The sequence below is a fragment of the Microtus oregoni genome, unplaced genomic scaffold (genome assembly GCF_018167655.1).
Source record: "Microtus oregoni isolate MIOR12 unplaced genomic scaffold, Mior012 000014F_ref0000157, whole genome shotgun sequence".
NCBI classification, from domain to species: Eukaryota; Metazoa; Chordata; class Mammalia; order Rodentia; family Cricetidae; genus Microtus; species Microtus oregoni.
In genome coordinates, this window is record NW_024543073.1 from 13,934,247 (window position 1) to 13,956,724 (window position 22,478).

Consider the following 22,478-nt stretch of genomic DNA (forward strand, 5'->3'; position numbering starts at 1 on the left):
ATAAGCCCTGTATTCTAGTATGGCCTTAGTGAATGGCCGTGCATTCCCCTGGGTATTTGTGGCTTGGTGACCTTGCAAGGTTTTGGGAGAGGTGGTACCTTGGACCTATCTTGCAGTGTAGAACATTCTCACTGTAGGAAGAAGTCAGAAGTACTTTATTGAGACTTCCTGGTGTGCTAGGTGCCACAGAAAGCTGGATGCTGGGCTGACTGGTCCAAGGTGGGAGCAGCCCCAATCACCACCACATCTGGACTCGCTCTAACCTCCCCTGCATGTCTTGAGTCAGAGGAGTGAGTAACAGAATTCGGAACTTAGGGAAACACAGGTGGCTGGATGACACGCGGAACTCCGGTGTCCCCTCAAACATCATCTTTTCTGTCTATCAGAAAGATGGCTGATGCTACAGAGTAACCACGAATTAAATGTGGCTCAATGCAGTCATGGTAGCCAGTTGGAATATTTCATGTAGGGGGTGTGAAATTCTTGGGCTGTATTATGTCCTGCTGCTGCTTTATACATATGCTGCGCGATTATATTCTTCCTTCATTAGCTGATTTTGGCAGAGTACTTTGACATTTCTAACCAGCCACTTGCTGTCATTTCTGAAGGAGACTCCACACCGCTGAGATCTGCTCCCTGTTCTGTGTTAGTTGTGCCTATTCAGCGCATGCAGCAGCTGTCACCCAGGAAGTGACATTTCTGAGGGAGATTCCCCCGTGGGAAACATAGCTTTCTGTTCTTTTCTTGCTGCTTTTCCTGAATAATCATTTTTCTTTAATTTGGTGTCTTTCGTTAATTTATAATATGTGATCCAAGATGAGAATTGTCTGCAATTCTGGTTTCTGCTGCCCTTGCGCCCCACCCCCCCACCTCCCACAAACACCTTGCACTCAGAGAGAACAAAAGACACTCGCCTCTTTAAAAGAAACTCTCTTCTGGGCCCAAACTATTAATAGATATGAGTTATGAAACTCATTGCTTCTCCTAAGTGCCAATTAGGGGTTGGTTGAAGCTCCACAAGTCACGAACTTACAGAGCAACAGGCAGCATAGCCACCTCATGCAAGAAGACGGTGTCACAGCATAAGGAGCTGCTGCATGGCTCTGTTCTCTATAGCCATTTCTTCTTTCTTTCTTTCTTTCTTTCTTTCTCTTTCTTCTTCCTTTCTTCCTTCCTTTCTTTTCTTTCTTTTTTGATTTTTCAAGACAGTGTGTAGCTTTGATTGTAACCACCACCCTTAAAAAATAGTTCCATGTGTTTTTAAGAATGAGGTCATTAACCTGGATGTTCTAGAAAGACTGAATTGGTGGCGACTGTGCTGTAAAAAAAAAAATGTACACCATTAGACCATCTTATCAAGAAGAAACAGAGCTCACTGAGGTGCCGGCCTCTGCCTCTAATATTGGTAGATATTTCTACCTCCGCCCCTTCTATATTGTAACTTCTGTTCATTTGTCTTTCAGCCAATAAGGGCCATGTTAATGACCCCTAATTTTATAAATGAAATTATTGCAGCTCATATTGTCCAGATGTGAACCTAAGCAGACCGTGGGCTTTCTGACTTAATGGCTCAGTGATGCCAGCCTTTCCCTGCTAATTGAACCTTCTGTCATCTGCAGTCAGCCGACAAGGGGCTCGAAACAGGAGGCGCTCAGTCAAACTTCCTGCTCATTTTAGGGGAGGCCAGGAGCAGATGGAGAAGCATCAGATGCAACAACTTTATTAATCACACCACTTCACTCTAGTCCCGCTGATGTCCCGACCTCATGCTGGATGCCACAGCAAACTCTGGGACAGCTGACTTCATATTGCAGCAGCTTCTTTGCTTGTGTCAAATGCTGTGGGCGCTCCCAGCTCCCGCTCAGCTCAGTCCAAATACTCCCCCAGGAGGGCTGATTCATTTGGAGTGGTTTGAGCTATCAGTCAAAGTGCACTTTCCTATTCGACCCTCCCATAATACTGCGGTATAGTTCCTCAGCTGTTTGTCTTAATAATTTTAGTTTTTAAATAGATACGTTCCCCCAGATAACCAAAGCCACACCAAGGAAGACTCTTTGAAAAAGCGCCGCTGCCCACTCCAGGGTCCCCCATCCTCAAGTCACCACCGCACTGAGCTGCTGGCTCTATCCTGAGCTTGTTCCGAGCATGGCATGGGTAGAAACGTCAGCCTGTAGAATTCCCGCTTAATTCTTTGATCTGTTACAGTGGAAGTGATCATATTTTACATTTATAGGCGTAAATAAAAAGTTAATGTAGCTGCTGCAAAACTTAATTCCATACCTGCCTCCATTCAGGGCCCCTGTTGCAGGGCCCTGCGATTCCTTAGAGCGCTAGTCTGACGTCTGCATGGTGACGGTGTCATCTGTTCCGTTAGATTTCTTTTCAGATCTGTCTCTTCCCTTCCAGAGTGAATGGTCAGTTGGCAAGGGGCAGAACTGTGCCCACAGGCTGTTGTCGTATGGTGATTTTCAGGTGTGAGGAGAGGTGACTGCCACCATGCTGGGTCCTGTTGCCAGTGGGTAGCTAACAATCCGATCTGCTATGTGTTGGGTGGACTCTTAGGGAAAGAAGAATGTGCTCTGTAGGGAGCTGAGCCAGTCAGGTAGTTCTTGGTTTCCCCAGCACCGTTCTAACTTTGCCATCTGGCTCCGGGCTGTTGTTTTTGAAGGCCCATGGGGAGTCCCTTGAATGGGAGGCTGGCTCTGAGGAGTTCAGCTGTATGAGAGTCTCCATGCACCCCTTCACCCCCCATAAAGATGGGGATTTAGAGCTTGCTCACAGTGTGGTGGGAGATTGTATTTGGAAATTTCAGTAAGAACCGCTCAAGTACAGGAGTGCAGAACATAGTACATGTTAACCGCATCACAGTGTCGGCCATGACTGTTGACATCTTCGTGCCCACAGTTCAGCTGCCCCGGGCTTAGTGTATTGTTTCTGCTCTTGTGTGGTGTGGGATTATTTTCCATGACCACATTTTACAGAATGTATGATTTTTCTGAAGAATTAAACAACTGAACGGCAAGTCCCCACCCGGCAGACTCCTCAGAGTCACCACCTCTGCCTGTCCTGTCACTGACTATAGTTCCCAGGCAGACTCTTCCTCCCCACCCCCTTTCTCTCAGAGCCCAGCAGTGCTCTGAATGCATTGCTCGGAAATCTAAAACCACCAAAGAGGATTCTTTGATAAACAACTCAGAAGCATAGAGGAATGAGGGCAAGAGAAGGAAACCAAAGGTAACTTGGAAAGACACACGCTCTTGGCGCTGTATCCTTCACTGTATCAAGCACTCATCAGGGGCCCTTGATGCCCACACCCATCTCTCCGAGTGTCTGTCCTAAGCACCAGATGAGACTGGTGAGCTTTTCCAGGTTGCCATCCTGGCTCCAGAAGTACCCTGAGTGTGTAGTGTGGTTTCCAGGTCCGAGACTGGCCCTATTCTTTCCTCACTGGCTGGCTTTTTGATAGTCTCAGATCCATGTTCTTCCCTCCCCACCGAGTCCACTGCTGTCGAAGTCTGGTTTGTAGCAGTCATGACTCACACACTGGCCTGTTACCTTCCGTGAGGTCGTTGTTAGGAAGTCACCAGAATTCTTGAGTCTCTTTGCGTGTACTGCTCTTTCTGGCAAAGTGAAAACATACACCTAATTTGCAGACACCCTGTTAAGCCCTGTACCCTGGGCTCAGGATGACAGGGTATTGTATGATGATGTAGCAGACATCGCTGCCCCCTCTCACTTTCTAATGTTGTGCACACGCACACACACACACATTTGCAGTAACCTGTGCATAGTGTTGACACTAGCTGTCCCACGGGCACCTCACATTGTTCCCAGGTTTGCAGTTGCATGGCTGCTGAGAGCACAGAGTTACTTTTTGAAGTGATTCATGTACAAGACACATGTAAATTTATTGATTTTGTATTTAGCTATGTTGTTGCCTTTCCAGACCCTAGGATTAAGCAATTATTATGGCCGATCAGATTAATCCTTGGTCATTTCTCTCTGCTGCATAAATGTGGCTCAGAGATAGTGAATACTGCAATTTATTTAAAACCACCACGAAGAGAAGTCACGCCATGCAACAAGGCTCACACAGGAGGTTTATTGGAAAAGAAAGGAGAAGGGCAGAGAAAGGGGCAGACACAGGTCCCTGGGGACAAGAGTGGCAGAAGAGAAAGAGAGAGAGGGAAGTGGGCAAAACCCACCTTTAAAGGGGAACATAGCGAATGTGCACAGGAGCTGCTCTTAGTGGCTGTTACTGAGGATGCATCCTGTCAGGACCCCAAGGGCAGGCCAGTACAGATGCCTGAGAATACTAACCCTGAATCTTTAGTCCGAAGTTACCAGACTCCCTGCCCACAGAAAAACCAGGAAACCATTGAACAAATCCTTCACCTCTTGTCTTTTTGGATTAATTTTATTTTATTTTTTATGGGATATAGTGACAGTTGTGCCCAGAAAAGGATCTAAGCATACATAGGAAAGCAAACAAGCAAACAAATCAATAGAGGTCGCAGCGCGAGTACAGCTGTTTGTTTTAAACCCCTTCCCGGTTTCTTTGTTAGAGTCCCACAGTTTGTTATTATTTATTTATTTATTTATTTATTTTAGTTTTTTTTCGAGACAGGGTTTCTCTGTAGCCTTGGAGCCTGTCAGAGTCCCAGTTTGTAAGTGACCTCAGACATAATCTGTGAATGAAAATGTGTCTGTAGAAGGCTATTACAGAAGCAACCGACAGGCGGAGCCCTAATGCAGCCATAGGGTGATTTCTTTCAACTGCTCCCCTTCAACCAAGTTGCCGAAGCTCTCGCTCTTGGAGCCAATTGAAAACATCTGTTGTTTTATTTATAGCTACAATTTCTAAGAAGCCTATTCTATAGCAGTTGAAAAAGGAGTTGACAGCTCATAATTCATAAAGTTACCGAGGCTAATCTGATAGAACAAAATGTACGAAACTGCTTCCCATGGTGCAGGCACTATCACTTCCTGTTCGGGCCCAACAGAGAACTGGTGGCTGGGGGGGGGGGGAGGGGCGGGGGGGAACGGAGCATAGAAAGGGTCTATCTCTGAGATGCTAAAGGCAGAAAGGGCTCGCCACGGTGCAAGCATCCCCGCCCCCCGACACTACCCTCGCGCCCCCCCCCCCCCCACACACACACACTGAGTCACGGTGCTTTTTCATTAACAACATCCCAGGTATTTCCATTTATAGAAAATCGACATTTCCCCCCCATTCCCACTTGCAGCCAGGAAGTTTCAGCTGTGTCCTGTTGGCAGGGCACCGTATTTTCACTAAGAGCAAAGGTGTTGATTAAAAAGCCCGACTGGTCGCCTCCTACCCAGAGTCCGGCTTCTTTTAACTTCACTTCGTTTGGCAGTTAGCGCCTTGGTATTGACCACTTCACCCCCACGGGCTTGCAAGCAGTTATTAGCACATGCGCCCTCTTCAGATGTCGCCTCCCTGTTTGTTAGCTTATTCTGAGACTCGTTGGTGGAATGAGGTCAGATGTAATCAATATATACTTAATATTTTTGCTACAATTCTATCTGCAGTGCTTCCTGGTGTTGCTGTTAAGAAAAAAAAAAGATAGCCTGACAAAAATAACTCCCCATAGCATAGTACTAGTTGCAAATGGGAATGCTTTTAAGAGAATGTATTGGTACACTGCATCTTCAGCTTCAACGGACTCACTCAACAGTCTCAAAGTCATAACTAAGCTAAGTCCATTCACTTTGTTAATGAAGAGGTGGGAACATTTTTGTTCATTTATTTGATGAACATGACATCTTTCGAAGCAGGAAAATGTATTAGCCCACCAGAATTAATTGCCCGTGACAGAGGTGGTCAAGGCATATTGCTTGACCCTTCATGCCATTAAAATTGTGTTGGTTTACTTTTATCTTAAGACCATTTGCCTTTATTATATGGAGGTAGCATAGTTTATCTGCCTGTGATTTTTTTTAAAAGGTTTTGTTAATGAAGGAACTCCGGCTTACAAACTTATTTTCTCCCATTTAATAGAGAATTTTCCATTCGATGTTTTTTGAGTCTTTGATCTTGTTTCCCCATTCCACGTGCAACCCATCTTTCTCTTGTTCTTCCTTCCCCTCCTGAAATTCTAATCACTATATATATATACTTATACAGATATATGTATATATATATTCATTTTTATTATCTACTTTACATGTTGGGTGTTTTGCCTGTGTGTATGTCTGTGTAGTACATCTGCCTTCAAAGGCCAGAAGAAGACATTGGATTTGCTGGGGCTGGAGTTACAGCCATTGTCCACTGTCATACGGGTGCTGGGAATTGAACCCGAGTCCTGGAAGAGCAACCAGTGCTCTTAACCACGGAGCCGTCTACTTAGTCCCCGGGTCATTTTATTTTTCACTGGCCCTTTCTACCACCTGATGATTCACAAAGAGTCCTTCATATTTTGCCAAATATGATAAGTTGGCCAGTTATTTTTAGCTGAATAAACCCAATGACATTCTTAAGGAAGAATGTGCTTAGTTTAGCCTTATGAGAAAAATATTTAATAAATGCTGTCCTGAAAATATTTAGCCTGGCTGAGTGAGTTGGCAAAATTTCAAACCAGATAAAGTGCGAGCCATGGTGAGAGCTGGCCCACCAACCCCAGCCCAGTTTGAACAAACATGCTTCTTGTCACCAAGGCCTCCAAATGTTGCCAAGGTCATTTACATCAGTCGCCTGCAAAGTTCTCTGCAGCCTCTGCTCTTGGCCATGTCGCCTCCAGAATGCACCAAGTGGACCTCCCAAGACAGCAAGTCATTCAAGTCGGTTTGCAACTTTCTGTTGTACTAACTTTGGGCCAATCGCTTTATTTTTTAAATCTTACTTACCTCGTCTGGAGGTAGAGGATAACTATAGGCCCTCCCAGACCTCTTCAGGTTCTAACTTTTTAATACTTCGAAGCCATTGGGAGCAGTGGTCATGGCCTCCACGGCTTCTCCAATGCCCCATTTCTCTCTGCCTCCTCTCTGAACCACACACCAAATCTAAGGAGCCTTTTCCTTGGCTGGAACTTGCCTTGAGACCTCAGTCAAGCTGTGACTCCTGCCGTCCTTCCTCACACAGGGGTACACAGAGGCGCCAAGCAGCCCGACTCTCTGCTCCTAGGATCTGTGGACGTTGAGTTAGGTAGGACATCAGATCTAACCCACACAGTCAAAGCCATCTGCGCAACAACTGAGGGGCTTTGCCACTGAGGCCCCTTGTAAAACCTACCAGTGAAGCAAGGGTTCTCAGTAGCAGGAGCCAGAGAATCTGGCTCTTTGAATGCTCTTCTCTCTACAGTTGGTACACTCATCCTCAAGTCTTGCTCTTTGACAGTGTGGTCTGAGATCTTGCAGCATGGGTACCACCTGCAAGCTGTGGGGAATGCAGAATCCCAGGCCCGCCACCACACATGTTTAAGGATTATTGATATGAAGGTATGGACAGCTCTCCCATACATAACTGTCTGAATCAGTCTGACACGCAGAGGTGTTTACTAGATACTTCAGGAAGAGTTTGTATTTGTTACTGACTTTTCGAAGACAGAGGGATTCTTTTTGTTTTGTTTTACATATGGTTGCTGATACATGAGCTCAGATGACCATGGAACTTTAGTATATTCTGGGAACTAGATGAAGACCTAGTGAGCCTCTTCCTGGCTTGTATTTGGCCTCCTTCCATTCATCCTCTCCTGGAAGCAATGAGAGCACTACTCTCATCCTGAAGAACCTACCCCCATGACCTTATCTAAACTCAATAACCTTCCAAGCCTGGCTCTGAGTATCGTTACTTTGGGGATATGCTGGTACTTCAAAGGGCTTCAACCTATGAATTATGGGGAACACATACAGCCCATGACAACTAATTTGTACCCCTTATATTGAGATGCACTGAAATATTTATGTATAACATTTATGACAAAATATTAATTGTAGCGTCTAGGTGGAACATAGCTAGGCATTCGCTGACCAATTCGTTCAAGTTTTCAATATATTTTCAGATATCAGAGAAAAGCCCTGGCTCCCTGGGGTTCCTAGGATGGGAGTTGGTGATTCCTTTGTGCCTCTGATTTGCATCCAGGCTTTCTTAAAACTCTCAGTACTGTTCAGTTGGACCACTTTGCCTTTTTGGCAGTTTTTCTTCTCAAGCTCTCCCCTCCGTGGGCCAGCCAGCATCTGCTTCTACTTGGTCAGTGGTTGCCTGCCTAGATCCGGCTTCCAGTGTCTCTGTAATAACTAACTGTCCCATCCATTTTCTCTAATTGCCTTTGGGTCTTCTCAAATTACAGCTTCTGATCGGGCTTCCCTGTAGCATTTGTAACGTGTTTTGTAAGTTTGACTATGAAATTTATTATTGAATTGATGTGGGAGAAACACAAACATCACGCCCCCCCCCCCCCCATGTAGTTCTGCTATATTCCCCATCTCCGACTGTTATGAACAGGAGGTCTCTCGTTGCTTCGGTGTGCATAATGTTGTTGATCAAAACAGAGTGAAAGTGGAGAATACATTTACTGTGTAGCTTGGGGAGGATACAGATACGCTGCTGTCAAGGTGGCCTTACTGGAACCCACCAGTAAATATTTCGGCCATCACCTTATGGGATTGAGTATCATACGTCTTATGTATTACAGGACTCTCTTATAACAGTTACTACTGAAATTTGGGAACCTTTAAAAGAAATTTGGGAAAACGTCATAGGTTTCTTTCCCTAGCCAGAGACTGATGGAGAGACAATTGGCCCAAGCTGAACACATGTGCACAACTTACGAGTTTATGACATTGGCCAAATGACTTAATTTCTCTACCTCTGTTTCCTTGCCTTTAAGTCAAGAATAATAAAGACACCTTTGAACTGCTGTGAAAAATAAATAAGAGCATGTGTGTAAAATAGTGTGGGGACACGGCCCCTCGCTGGTGTCCTTCATGCACTCGTTCAGCATAGAGCCAAGTCTATGTGCAGGAAATGTGATTTTTTTTTCTCTCCCCATCCCCACCTCCCTATTCTTTCCTTTAATGGGGCATCTGAGTCAGGCTTCAGATGAAATCTCTCCAAGCCAACAGACCCAAAGGCCAACTTCCGTATAAATCACTGGCCTCGGAAATTCCTTGGACTCAACTGTAAATATTTTCTAGGTAGGAAGTGTATGTGTGTGCGTGTGTGTGTGTGTGTGTGTGTGTGCGCGCGCGCGCGCGCGTGCGTGCATGTATGTACACTCACTCTCTTCCTTGTTTACCTCCTGCTCAGCATTTTAATTTGCTGTGCACTGTAAGCTGTCATCTTTCCATCAGATTCCAATTTAGGTGATAAGGATCACAATGAATTAGCCTGCCTGTGGAAGATTAAGAGCAACCTTGTGTTTCAGCATTCTAGTCACTTTAAGGCTTTAGCAGAGGCCATCAGAGACAGCGCTGTGTACCGGCTTGCGCTTCAGAAGACCTTTGTCGCTGATGCTAGTCTGCTATGGAGAAATAAAACGAAGTGGGTGGAGTCTTCCCCTCTTGCTTTGCCCTCTGACCTGTGGAGCAGAAGAGATACGGGGAGGTGAACGTGGAAATGGAAAGAACTAAGGAGCGTAGGGTATCTACGAGGACTTTCGGACTTTAAATCTGTGAGCCGTTTTGAAAAATTCCACGTTAGTAGTTACCTCTGAAAACCATGTGGTCATGCCTGAAGATTTATTTCCTATCAGTTCCCATTTCTCATTGCCTGTAATTTTATCTTCCTTCCCCTTCAAAATCAAACCCATCTCGTTTCTGGGAGATTAGTATAATTTATTACGCAACCATTTCAACTTAGTTTTTCTTTCACATTTCAGAGAACTGACGTAAAATAACTTAAACAGATTAGTATTATGGTCAAATATAATATTTGAGTTGACTCCTAAAGAGATACGGAGTATTATTTATAGAGCAGGAGGCAAAATGTTAATGTCTACCCCATCAGAATGCTTCAAGCTTTCCTCTGTTAAGAAATATTAAGAAAACTGTCTTAATATCATAGATAGTTCTCATCTTAAATTTTGTCATAATGAATGACTATTTAAAAATTTATTAATGGGGCTAGAGAGATTGCTCAGTAGTTCGGAATAATGGCTGCTCTTGCAGAGGACCAGGGTTCAGTTCCTGGACTCACATGGCGGCTTACAACCAACAATAACTTGAGTTCCTCCTTGAGCACCAAGCACACAAGTGACACCAGGCACACAGATTTGCAGACAAACATTAATGCACATAAAAACAAAACCTTTTAAATCTTTAATCATAGTAAAGATTTCTGGAATAATTCCAGTATTAATAACGATTATGCTTTCTCCACTCTGGGTACTGTGTCCACTGACTGAGGTTGTGTTGTTCTCCAATCCTTACTAAACTCATATGATTACTCCCATATTACTGATGAAAAAATCTCAGGTCCAAGTTAATTAACTTGTCCAAGACTGCTATCAGTAACTGGTACTATGAGGATGGTACCCCTGTGTCTTTGTGCTTTTAATCATGGAAGCACTGCCGATGAAACCAGTGTGTACCAAGATTAATGAACCCACGGTTTCTTCTCTTTTATTTTGTTTTTGTTTTTTAATGCTAACTGTCTTGCCCAAAGAGCGCACCAGCTTTTGATGTGGTTTGCAGCCCGCAGAGCTTAACAAGTTTGAAGTCCAGGGTATTAGCTGTTCTAGGTAGACAGTATGAACGTGCTTATAGAGTTTGTTTAAGAACAGAATTGGGGTTGCTTTGATTTGTGTCCACTACTTTTTTTTTTTTCTCTTGAAGTTACAAGAGAAGATTGTCTCAGACAGAAATAAAGCTTGGAATCAGCGAGTCAGTAGACAGTTTAACATCTTGATTTAATACCGGTCCCCATTTGCATATATCCTTTTTTTCCTGTGTATTTTGAGTTACATTTTGACGGGTAATGAGCAGGTTTTTTTTTTTTTTTTTTTTTTTTACACACTTCCAAGCAGCTTCCATTAGGAATGCAATACTTGGCTTGGGCAACCTCTGCCGTTTTCATGTTTCTGCTTAAACTTTCCGCTCAGTCCTGCCAGGCACTAACTTTAAAATGTCTTTCTCCTTTTTTTCTTTTTAATTTTTTTTAATGGAAAAGGCCTCCAAAAGGTGCAGCTGTGTGTTGGTTTCAGCTTGCAGTTAGCAGTGGTGTTGGCACCACAGAACGCACAGAACGCTCCTATCTCCCACGCACCGCTGGTGCCCAGGAGTGTTGAGGCTTGCCCAACTTAGTTTGGGAAGGGCTTCAGTTGGGAGAGAGAGTCTCTTCTGTTATATGTGGTTAGTTGTCACCAGGGCCTGCAGAAAGAGCAAACAGAAAATGCAGCCTCTGTTGTAGTATGAGTGGTTTCTTCTATGACCTAGGGCTCTCTGGTTCAGCGGAGTTCTTGTGAGTGGGAAGGAAGTCTAGCCAGATGAGTCTGCCTTTCCTTAGCAGTAATACGTGGTTAGGTTCTCCCTTCTCAGACCTTTCGACTGTTTTTGCTTGGTTTCCTTTTCCTTGCACAATGTTGATTTCTTCCAGTGAAAAATGATTTGGCTGAGTGAGACACTGGGCTTGGATGTGTCGGGAAATCCACGGATGCTTCCAGATGCTTCAGACAATGAACTATGGCAAGCTTCCAAGTCAAAGTGCATTCCTTTTCATGTCAAAGATACCTGGAAATTTTACACCAAATGGAATTTATGTGTAAAATTTAGAAGTTTGTGTTGCTAATTTGTGTTTTGCTTGATAGTCCCAACCTGTATGTATGCTCTGTAGTTTTTTGAGAACAAATATTTGGTGCCATTATTTTTTTTCAGACTATGATTTGATCCTCTTATTGTGAACTAATCAACAACTTGCCAAGCTTAGTCATTCCCAGTAATTGCTGCTTCCTGCTGCAATCTCTTATGACGAAATCTAATGACAGATATATAGACGTAGTGTATATAATGGAATTAGAGAATAGTTGGGTTTAGGATTCTCGAGGAAAGTAGCACTTGTTTTGGAATACAGCTTAGAATTCTAGTGATAATCCCACTGTCTACAGTGGGTGGCAGGAACTTGCTCTATTCCCTGGGTCTACATAGTTCCGAGAGGAAGCACGTTGAGTGAGAGACCTTATACTCACGAGTAGGAAATCCTGGAATTGATGTTGTATTCATTGTCTCACCTTGTAAATGTTGTCTTTTAAAGTTCCTCTTGCCAAAGCACTATCAGCTGTTGTGCTTCATGCCTTTGGCCGATAAAGCTGCTTTCGTCTTAAAAAAATTCAGCTGGACCTTCACACAGTACAGCTTCCTACACGTGTGTACAGTGATTTGAAAAGACCAGCGTTCTTGTAGATATGTGGGGACCCCCACGGTGGTTTTCAGAAAAGTGGGTATGAATGAAACAAAAGATACTTTGTAGCTCAGGATAACCAAAGACAAACAAAAAAACCTCTTTGCCAAGGAAGAGCGGGAAAGACAAAGGAAGACAAGAGAGTGCGCTCTTTCCTTTTCTTTTTTCTCAGCTGGAGGAGAAATCCGGACGGATGTGTCTCTGCGGCACTTGGAGAACCAACAACTGTTGGGTGCATATTTCAATCACAATCACATGAAATTTTTAATTATCATTTAATTTGGTTTTCATATTTGCCTGCCTAAGTGATAGTGTTGATTAGATTTTGGAAAGAGATAAACTTTATTAAGCAATTCCGATCTCAGTGCCAGCTTTTGTTGTTTTTTTTTTTCTCCATAAAAATGCTTATGTTATATATGGGAGTGGATTTGATGAAGTTAGTCGCATGAGTGCAGGGTGGGTATCCGTATTTCCTACTTAGCTGTGGGCTTTTGGATTTGGGGCTGTGCTGAGGTTCTTTAGCAGGAAAACACTGTATTGAATCCTGATTGATAGCATTTCTTAACATCATTTCTCTACTGCCAGTTTCCCTTCTAGTGCATACATACAGGGGCAGAATGACCTTCATTTTGTTCAGTGTAGAACGGGGAAGGTCTTTGTGGGAGAGGATACTGTTGTGAGTTCAAACATGAGAGCCAAGGGAAGTGGTTTATAGTTTATCGAAGGAAATGAAATTGTGTGGCCTTTGCTGCTGTTGGTGTGTGTGTGTGTGTGTGTGTGTGTGTGTGTGTGTGTGTGTGTGTGTTATTTGCATTTCTCTTCTAGCCAGCGTCTTGCTGGGTAGCCTGGGCTATCTTTTAACTTGTGATCTTCCTGCTGTAGCCTCCCACTTGCTGAATTAGAGACCTGTACTTCCAGACAGCTTAATTTTTTTCATTTTACAGTGCTTTTAGTTAAAATGATTATAAACTTTTAATAAACACATTTATATTATAAACACTTTTCAAAAACATTTCACATCTGAACATTTAAAACTGACTGTTATCGTTGCTCGGTTTCTCATAGAAATCACCTACAAAGTCAAACTTACTACCAACTCAAAACAATTCCTACCCCTATTCTTAGACACACCTTGGTTCCAGGAATGAAGTCCTCCACCCACAGACTTGTACACAGTAGCTGTCTAGAGAATTAAGGCCATTTCTACTCTACCTTTATCTTGCCAAAAAGCTAGGGGAATGATGTCATGAGGCACAGTCTCCCAGGAAGCCAGATGGAGAGCTTTGTAGGTTACTTAGCACAAATTTTGAACAAAAATGTCTTCATTCTGAGGTCCGCAGGTTCCTTAACTTTTCATTAACAGAATTTGCCTTCACCCGGGTTCTCAGATTGCATGCTTAAATACTGTGGTCACAACTGCATTTGGCTACATCTGTTAATTAAACTAAAAAAAAAAAAATCAGCTGCTGAATTTTGTAGTGGCTGCATTTTATTGTAGAGCAAGCCTGTACAAATGTTTCTCTCATCACAGAAAGTGTCATTGTATAGTGTTGTGATAGTTTTCCTGCAAAATTTAGCTCTTCTGTCATTCTGGTGGCTGTTGTGGTCAGTATAGTTAAATGACAAGTTCCATGGGTCCATCTATACCGGGCATGTTGAAATCTGCAGGGGTCTTAGGACAAGGGGTTTTAGAGTTTGCAAAATGACTTCCTAAGTCGTACTTAGTCCTTTGAGGTCAGCATTTAATGACACTGCTTTTATATTCTAAATCTGTTACTATTCTACATTGATTCTTGGTACTTGCAATGGGTTAATTAGAATTTTTTAATATCATATAAATCTTATAATAATTATACCACTAAAACCTCACTGAAACCTAATTATGACCATTTAGTGAAGTATACAAACTGTCCTAGATAAGATGCAAGTTACGAATCATAAACACCTGAGATTACTGGATTATTGAAAGACAAGTTACTCCTGAAGATGTTTTCATTAAGATTCACAACCCTATATTTTGAAGTTTGAGAAATTTGAGGTGAAATATTTAGCTCCCTCTTCTGGCACAGTTTTGAAAAATACTTTTACTTCCATTTTCCCCCCTTTTTTGAGTGAGAAATATGGTCAATATATTGTCAGGAAGTAATTTGTGATTGTCGTGACATTAGATATTTTTGTATAGTTACAACATTTGGCAAAACATACACATAACTTATGAAGATACCGTTTATCAAAGTGTTGTGTTTCTTGAGACTAGAGAGATAGTTCAGTGGTTAAGAGCACTTGCTGCTCTTATATAGGATTCGGGTTAAGTTTATGAATCCACTGAACTCGCGAACAACTATAATTCCAGGTCCAGGGAATCTGGTGCAATTTTCTTTCCTCTACAAGTGCCAGGCAGTCAAGTAATACCATATACATCATATACATATATACCAGCAAAACACTCATACATAATATGAAATAAACCTAAAGAGCTTTTTAAAGTATCTTATGTCCTACACATACACGTGTGTGCGTTCAGAAAGAAAAAGTTTTGACAACAATTACACAGGGGTTTAGTTTATTGTTAGGTGACTACTGGGCATTTATAGAACTCAGTGCAAGGGTCCAAAAGAACGTCCAGTTGCTATGATCAGCTATTCAGTTATATATCATGATAACACACTATCTCATGAGATTTTTATCTAGTCTCTCCTACCTGAGCTGCAGTTCTTTCATAATAACCTAGAAGCCGGACTGATTTCAGATTTTCTGAGCTCCCCAGATTGCGCTCTTAAATATCAATGTGCCCGGGACATGGGGGTGAAGAGAGCTGTATGCTGCAGCATCTCTCGATTCTCCCTGAACATCCAAGCTCCAGTCTAGCCTGGAGCCCCTCTACGTAACCCAGGTACCCTAAGACAGGGCAGTCTGTCCTAGGAAAGATGCTCCAGAGGAGAGACCTTCAAAGCTCTGTTGTCATGGCCTTCTGGGATTCTTGGTGGGCGTTTGGTGAACATTCTGAAAGTGGAAAAACAAAACCCAGGTATGTCCCTGGGGCCCCAACAGTGTGTAATGTGGTAGAGGGCTCCCCTTAGCTCCATTCTGTTATGGATTGGAGTAATTGAATTATTTATGCTTAAATATTCTGTATTGTGGTTGAATGCACTTGACTGCTGCACATAAAATCTAATGTTGGGAATTTATTTTTCAGCTTTCACCCTTCCCGATCTGGCTGAGCAGTTTGCCCCTCCTGATGTCGCCCCACCTCTTCTTATCAAGCTCCTAGAAGCCATCGAAAAGAAAGGTAACCAGACTGCTAGAAGGAGTTAGTGTTAGGCCTTTATTTCGTGACTGCTATACTTTATATGTATCCCTGGACCACTCATTATGTGAATGTCTTACTGGTTGCTGTGAACAGAGGCTGTGCTAACCACACTAGCTGTGTGGGTCTCTGTAACAGGGAAGAATCGTAGCTGATAATTCCTAACTCTAGAGAAGTGGTTTTCAACCTTCCTAATGCTGCAACCCTTGAATACAGTTCCTCATGTTGTGGTGACCGCCCCTCACCCGAGCCATACAATTATTTTCATTGCTACTCCATAACTGTATCTTGCTGTTTTTATGAATTATAATGTAAATATCTGTGTTTTCTGATGGTCATAGGCAACCCTGTGAAAGGGGTCACAACCCACAGGTTGAGGACCACTATTCTAGACTACTACGTAGTTACTATGTGGGAGCTATTCAGTTCTTCCTAATTTAATAAATATGATTAAACTGCTTTTTAATGGCCCACTGGAGTTGCCAAAAATTATTGACAAACTAGATAACAACTAATTGTTGGGGTTGGCTTCCAAGGATATTCAGCACGCATCTAGAGTAGATGCTGGGTGGAAATGGGAATGGCCCTCCAGCAGCAGGCTCACCGAGTCTGCAGAGAACTGTGATTGTGCACACATGGTCTGTTTTGTCTTTCAGGACTGGAATGTCCGACTCTCTACAGAACACAGAGCCCCAGCAGCCCTGCAGAATTACGACAGCTTCTTGATTGTGGTGAGTCACTTCACAGGACTGTAAACGAGGATAAGCTCACCTTTCTGTTTCAGATTGCCCGCCCCCACCCCCATCCATACAACACCTTAGGTCTCAAAGGAGTCCTCAAAGCCTGCACAGTGTCCTCTGCTCAGTGAAGTTAGCCGTGCGCGCCTTGGCTGTGTAGCTCCTGAGTGGAGGCGTGAGTGTGTGAGTGTAAGCTGTGAGCTCTCAACCTTTTCCGGCACGCGAGCCCCTGGGTTCTGCAGGAATTTCAGAAACAATTTCTTGGCATTTATCAGATGCTATCTCTGCCATGTTCCTCAGCCTTGCTTTTGGTAAGCTCTTACTCATATGGGTCACCTGAAAATATTCTAAGCCTGCGTCATTTGACGGTTGTCTCCTGGTGTCCTCTTACCCCTTCTCGGGCTCTTTCCCTCCCACCTGGCCTGCTGGCTTTCTTCCTTGCTCACCTGCTGACTTTCTAATGCCATATGTCCGTCGAGTAACATCATGGCATTGGGTGTTTATCTAGTAGTGTAATGGTGACTGTACTTTCTGCAGAGGGAAATTACGGGGTGAGAGTATTAGCCCCTTCCTGTGATGTAAATAGCCCCACTGTGGTTGACTTCATGCTAACATGATGTCATTGAATGTGGAGTTGGGAAAAACTGAGGACGTTTGATCTCCTGAGCCAGCAGCCAGCTCCAGCACACCGTTACTTAGGAGACACTAACTTACTCTGTCAAATAGTGGCTTTATGTGACTTCCTCTTTCCTTTTCCATACAGGGAAAAGTACTGCCCTCATCCCAGGAAGCTATCTTCTCTTGCCAACTTCTAGAATGTCTTAAATCCTTCATTCATTTATAGTATTCTTTCCTTCTTTCTTTCGTTCTTGTTTTTGTAGTTTTCTACCTCATATTATTTACCTGAATTTGGATATTTAAATGAAAGAGTTGCCTATGTTGTTCTGGGCAAGGCCCCTTCGGAAGGATGCTGGCATGGGAATGCCCACCTGACCCTTACGAAGTAACCGTTTGAAGTGGGAAGTAGCTTGAGGCTTAGGCCATTTTAGGGAATTTCTACAAAAGACATTTCTTAGAGAAAAGTGTGCGACTAGATGCTTATCAGCAAGTGATTTCACTTGAAGCGAACCGAAGCAAATGTCTCAACTCCAGTTCCTGTGTCCCTTGAGCTCAGCCTAGCACACACAGGGCAGTGTACCTCTGGGCTTCTGTGTGTTCCGCCAATCTGCTCGTTAGACGCTGGCTAGTGGAAAAGTCCAGAGTGAGAGCCTTTTCTGTTTTCTGTATTTCTACCAACCTTACCAGGGCGTTAAGGAAATACTGAATTTTGTGCCTTGCCAATTGAAGTCAGGTTGCATGTATTGGTTACAAGAACAAAATAAAAGGTAAAATTGGATGTTTGCTAAAAGTCACAGGAAATGTGAAGACACCAGAAACCGATGAAATTGTGAAAAGTTGTGGTTGAGGTTTTTAATGTGACCAGTACAAAACTCTCCACATTAGCTTTGGAAAAAGTTTTATTTTTATTATTTTTGTCACACCTCAGGAGATGGCGCAAACCACCAAGATTCACTCACGTCAATGATATATTTTGATGGGCAGCATCCTTCCTCATTGCCACCAAAACTCACATGTAGACAACTTGACACATTTTCATAGCCACAAAAGAGCAAACACTATCCAACCTTGGGAGTGCATCTGCCAAAAGTGTCCCCAGGTTGTAGACTTTTCAATACCTGGAGCTATTATAATGTCCCAGAGGAAACCTCCGTTTGCCCTGACAAAAAAATTGCTGGCTTTTGAACAATTTTGTAAATTTGCAATGCCAGACAGAGGTGAGGCAAGCAGCCCACTTATCTTAATGCTTCTTTTGCAGCCGCTCATGGTAGCCTAATTCTGAAGTGTTAGTGACGCTAAGTCTCCAGTAAAGAAAGCACAAGTTAAGCAAATTCACTTAACATGATTTAGTGGGAGAGCGAGCGAGCGGCAAAGCCCTGGTTTATATCCAGATTATTTTGATTGTCCCTGCCTTTCTCGCCCCTCCCTTATTTTACCCTAAAACAAATTGCCCTCCCCGCTTCTTTTAATCTTCCTTGAATTTTAATGGTCAACACTTCCTCCTGGCGCATTTTCGTGTTTCTCTTAATGTGCACCGGGGCTGTCTGAACCTGGCCCTCTGGATGTGATGCACTGATGAGGAGTGTCAGGTTCACTGCTGGTTAGTCAGCCACATCCCCAGCCTCTACCCACTAGGTGCCAGTAGCATCCACCCCCGAGTCACGACAGCCTAGAATGTCTCCAGATAGTGCCAGTTTGCAGTCTGTTCTACCCCCACGCCCTAGGAACCACTACACCAGATAGAGATCATTTGGTGGCTGGCTGGCTGGGGACTGGGGGTGGGGCCTCCCAGGGAGCTGACGTGGTATCGAAGGAACTGGTTACCCATTGGTAGTGCGGTGAAAAGTGAAATGACGGAACACCCTCTCTCTTCACCAAGACAGCTGTGGGTGTCTAGGAGCTGCCAGGGTGGTGTTCATACAGAAGACGTAGCTTGTATTGCACAAGTCAGGAACCCTGGGGCACATGGGAAGTCCCATCTCACACACACGCACACACACACAAATAATAATAAATAAAACCAAATATACTCCGTCATCAACTCTTGTGGCCTTTGACACGTGGTGAGTTTATCCCGAGACCTGCATATGTAATTTCATTCAAACACTGTAAAGACTAGGTAGACCACACACTCTGCGTTCTTCAGGTCTCTGGAGTGAGCGGCAGCCTAACAGCTCCAGACCAAAATACTTGCCATGCTTCTTGCGTTGGCTGCTTAGGGAGGCAGGAGGAGAGGGACACTCTGTCCTCGAGGCCCCCTAAGTGACATGTGAGATACATAATTGCCAGACTGCTTGCCAAGTCTTCTGGTGAAAGGACTTCTCATCGGCCCTGCAAGAGCACCTAGAAGTCTACATATATCGACACATGGTGGAGCATATATTTTTCAGGTGCCACTGACTTTCAAGGCAAAGAGATAGGAAGTGAGGCCCACAAGGGCCGCAGCTAGTGGGGCCAGAAGCTTCAAATATTCTTTGGGGGTTTGCAGTGATGCCCATGTAATCTTAACACTATATCATGTCACTAATAATGACCTAGTTTCAGGCTAGACCCTTGACACAAAGGCCCAGTATGGCCCTTGCATCTTTGTGAGACTGGGGTGTGTCTGGTTAGAATGGGCCCTGTCTGATTAGCCCTTTAGAATATTTCAGCAACACATGTTTTATCTCCGTATCCTTCAACTTCTGCAGGGTTTTCTTGGCCTGGACCGTGTGTATTGTACACAAGCCTGATTTTCTGAGAGTATGAGGTGTGGTCACTTACATCTGGCTATTTAATGGGACGAGTTCCGCTTAATGTCATGATGTGTCCGGAAAAACTTTTCTACCTCAGTTTCAGCCCAGACTCAGCCCGCAGTCTCTCCGTGCGTGGGTCATTTCTCATAAAGAGTCGGGTGTTGAAATAAGGAACGGCGGGCTGCGCCCCCACGGCTAGCTTTACCCGAAATAATTACATGGAAACTGTATTCTTTTAAACACCGCTTGGCCCATTTCTATCTAGCCTCTTCTAGGCTAGCTCTCTCACCTGGACTAGCCCATTTCTAATAATCTGCTGTAGCCCATGAGCTGGCTTACCAGGAATGATCTTAACCTGCGTCTGTCTGGAGTGGGAGAATCATGGCGACTCACTGACTCAGCTTCTTTCTCCCAGCCTTCTGTTCTGTTTACTCCACCCACCTAAGGGTGGGCCTATCAAATGGGCCTAGCAGTTTCTTTATTGCTTAACCAATGAAATCAACAGATTGATATATGACACTCCCACATCAGTCGGGTAACCGCGTGTGGTGCTTGTGAAGAGTTTGACAATAGAAGGTTTCCGAATCAAAGTTTAAGTGAAAACCAAACGTGTAATAGTCAGAGATGTTTTTGGCGGCGTTTGGCGGCATTTACCTGCATGCCGTCCTTCACTTCCACCGCATCTTTAGCTTGGGACCTGAAATCTCCGCACCTTGTACTGTGCATGCTGTCCCTGCTGTCAGGCCACGGACAACACTGGTGTAGGGTATGAGTTGTCATGGTTCTCCATACACACAAAGTTCTCCATAGAAACACTGTGATTGAATTATGGGAGACTTTGATATGAATTTTCTTATTATCCTTCCTCAGCATGTGTATCTTTTACCCACATGCATACCTCACACTTAAATATATTCTCATACATACATTAGTATATTTTGGGGTTGGATTGCGTAAAATTGTTTGTGAAAACGGTTGTTTGAGTTTCTGATTTGAGTTTTTATTTTAAAATATAAATAAAGTTTGGTTTGGGGTTAGAACAAAATTTCCAGGAAGTTTTGCCCTTGACACAATTCTGCCATTTTGGATCACGTATTTATGCAAAACAGCATTCCCCTGTTCATAACTTTTAAGTAAAAATGTTGATTAGCTCTGAAAAGCACTGAAAGCGCTCTGTATCTTACAGTATCAAATACTAAGCTAAGATTTAATTCTGTATAAGCATAAACAAGAAAATCTCTCATTAGTATGCAAGTTAGCCTTCACCTTTAATCAATGGTAAAATTATATGTGTACCTAAGAATCCTTTTAAAACAGACTGCTTTATAATTTCAATAATTATTTGCTCTGCATGTCTTTACAGACCTCTATAGTTCAGGTCATATAAAAATTACTTGGCTACAAAGAGGTCATGAATAGGTAAAGGTTTTTTGTTTTGAATTGAAAGGGGGACAGTTGAAGGGCCCTGCTTTACACGGCCATCTTTCAGGGATAGCCCAAATACTATACTCTCTTCACGTAGAACCTTCTTAGCATGACTCTGGTATTTTCTCATCTCCGAGACACCACCCAGTTCAGCCACACACTGAGTTACATAACTATATTATCTTGCTCCTTATAGGTCCTTCACAGCAGAGCCCTCAGTGCCAGAACTGAAGACAGCTAAAAAAAATGTAGTGTCAGCCCACCTTCTGAGCACACTGCTCCCCAGATAACTCCTCTTGGTCCCTCCTTGCCAAATGCTCCTCTTTTATGGATGCCCTCAGTCACTCTTGTTCTTGGTGCCCCTGCTTTCTAGTGGACCTCAGTTCCTTCCCCACCCCAAGAGCTGTGCTGAAAAGTGCTTTGGATTACTGCTACCCCTGTCCTGGATGACTTGACCTCCTTTCTAGCAGATGGATTTCTCAGAGAAACTCGCTCCTCTTCTCTGAGCTAGTTGAATGCTCTCAGGTTAGATAATAGCAGCATCAGGAGAAGCTTTCTGGAACAATTTGGATTATTCTATAGGTAATCTTAAAACTGATTGCTCAAATGCTGAAGTATCTTGATATTTAGCTGAGCATCCTGTTAAGGCTGAATTTTATGTAGCATTTATCAGTTCAGATTTGAGAAAACCTGGGAATTTTCATTTTTCATCTTCCTAATGTAGTTTGAGAGAACATTGGCTGTGTGTGTGTGTGTGTGTGTGTGTGTGTGTTTGTGTGTGTGTGTGGGGTGTATGGAGATTCAAGACGATGAAGGTTTGCTTTCTTTGAGACTTCTTTCTTGACTCCCCAACAACTGCCCCTCAGTGTCTGTTCACATGGCCTTTCCTTTGTTCACGGATTTCGGGTGTCTCTGGGACTTTGTCTTTTCTTACACTGATGCTAGTTAGATTGGTTTCAGGGTCTACTCTAAACCCTTGTTTAACCTGATCACCTGTGATAGGATTCATCTCCAAATAGCGATGGAGCGTTGGGACTTTGAGTTCCAACACAGCCACTAGGGAGGACACTAACTTATCGGTAATAATATTATTTTTTGTTGCTCTAAGGAAAGTGGTACCAGCATGATAGCTAAAGTCTGAGCATGCTGGATGCTTATTATGTGGGACAAAAGCTACGTGAAGAAAAGCTGTTCTCTACAAAATTCAGGAGCCTGCCCTATGAGAAACAGTCTTTCCTGAGCCCTAATTTCTGTTTCCCTCACGTTGCTTCCTTCCCTGTGTCTTTTTTAAAGTCGCACAT

The 22,478-nt window shown here is 43.5% G+C and overlaps 1 protein-coding gene across 1 annotated transcript in view; it reads left to right on the forward strand.

Moving 5' to 3' along the window:
- Nucleotides 1–22,478, forward strand: part of Pik3r1 (phosphoinositide-3-kinase regulatory subunit 1) — an 84,453-nt gene that overhangs the window by 40,226 nt on the left and 21,749 nt on the right. Inside the window, exons 3-4 of the mRNA XM_041663736.1 lie at nucleotides 15,552–15,644; nucleotides 16,319–16,393. Coding sequence (XP_041519670.1) covers nucleotides 15,552–15,644; nucleotides 16,319–16,393 — 168 coding nt within the window. The remainder of the gene's footprint in view (nucleotides 1–15,551; nucleotides 15,645–16,318; nucleotides 16,394–22,478) is intronic.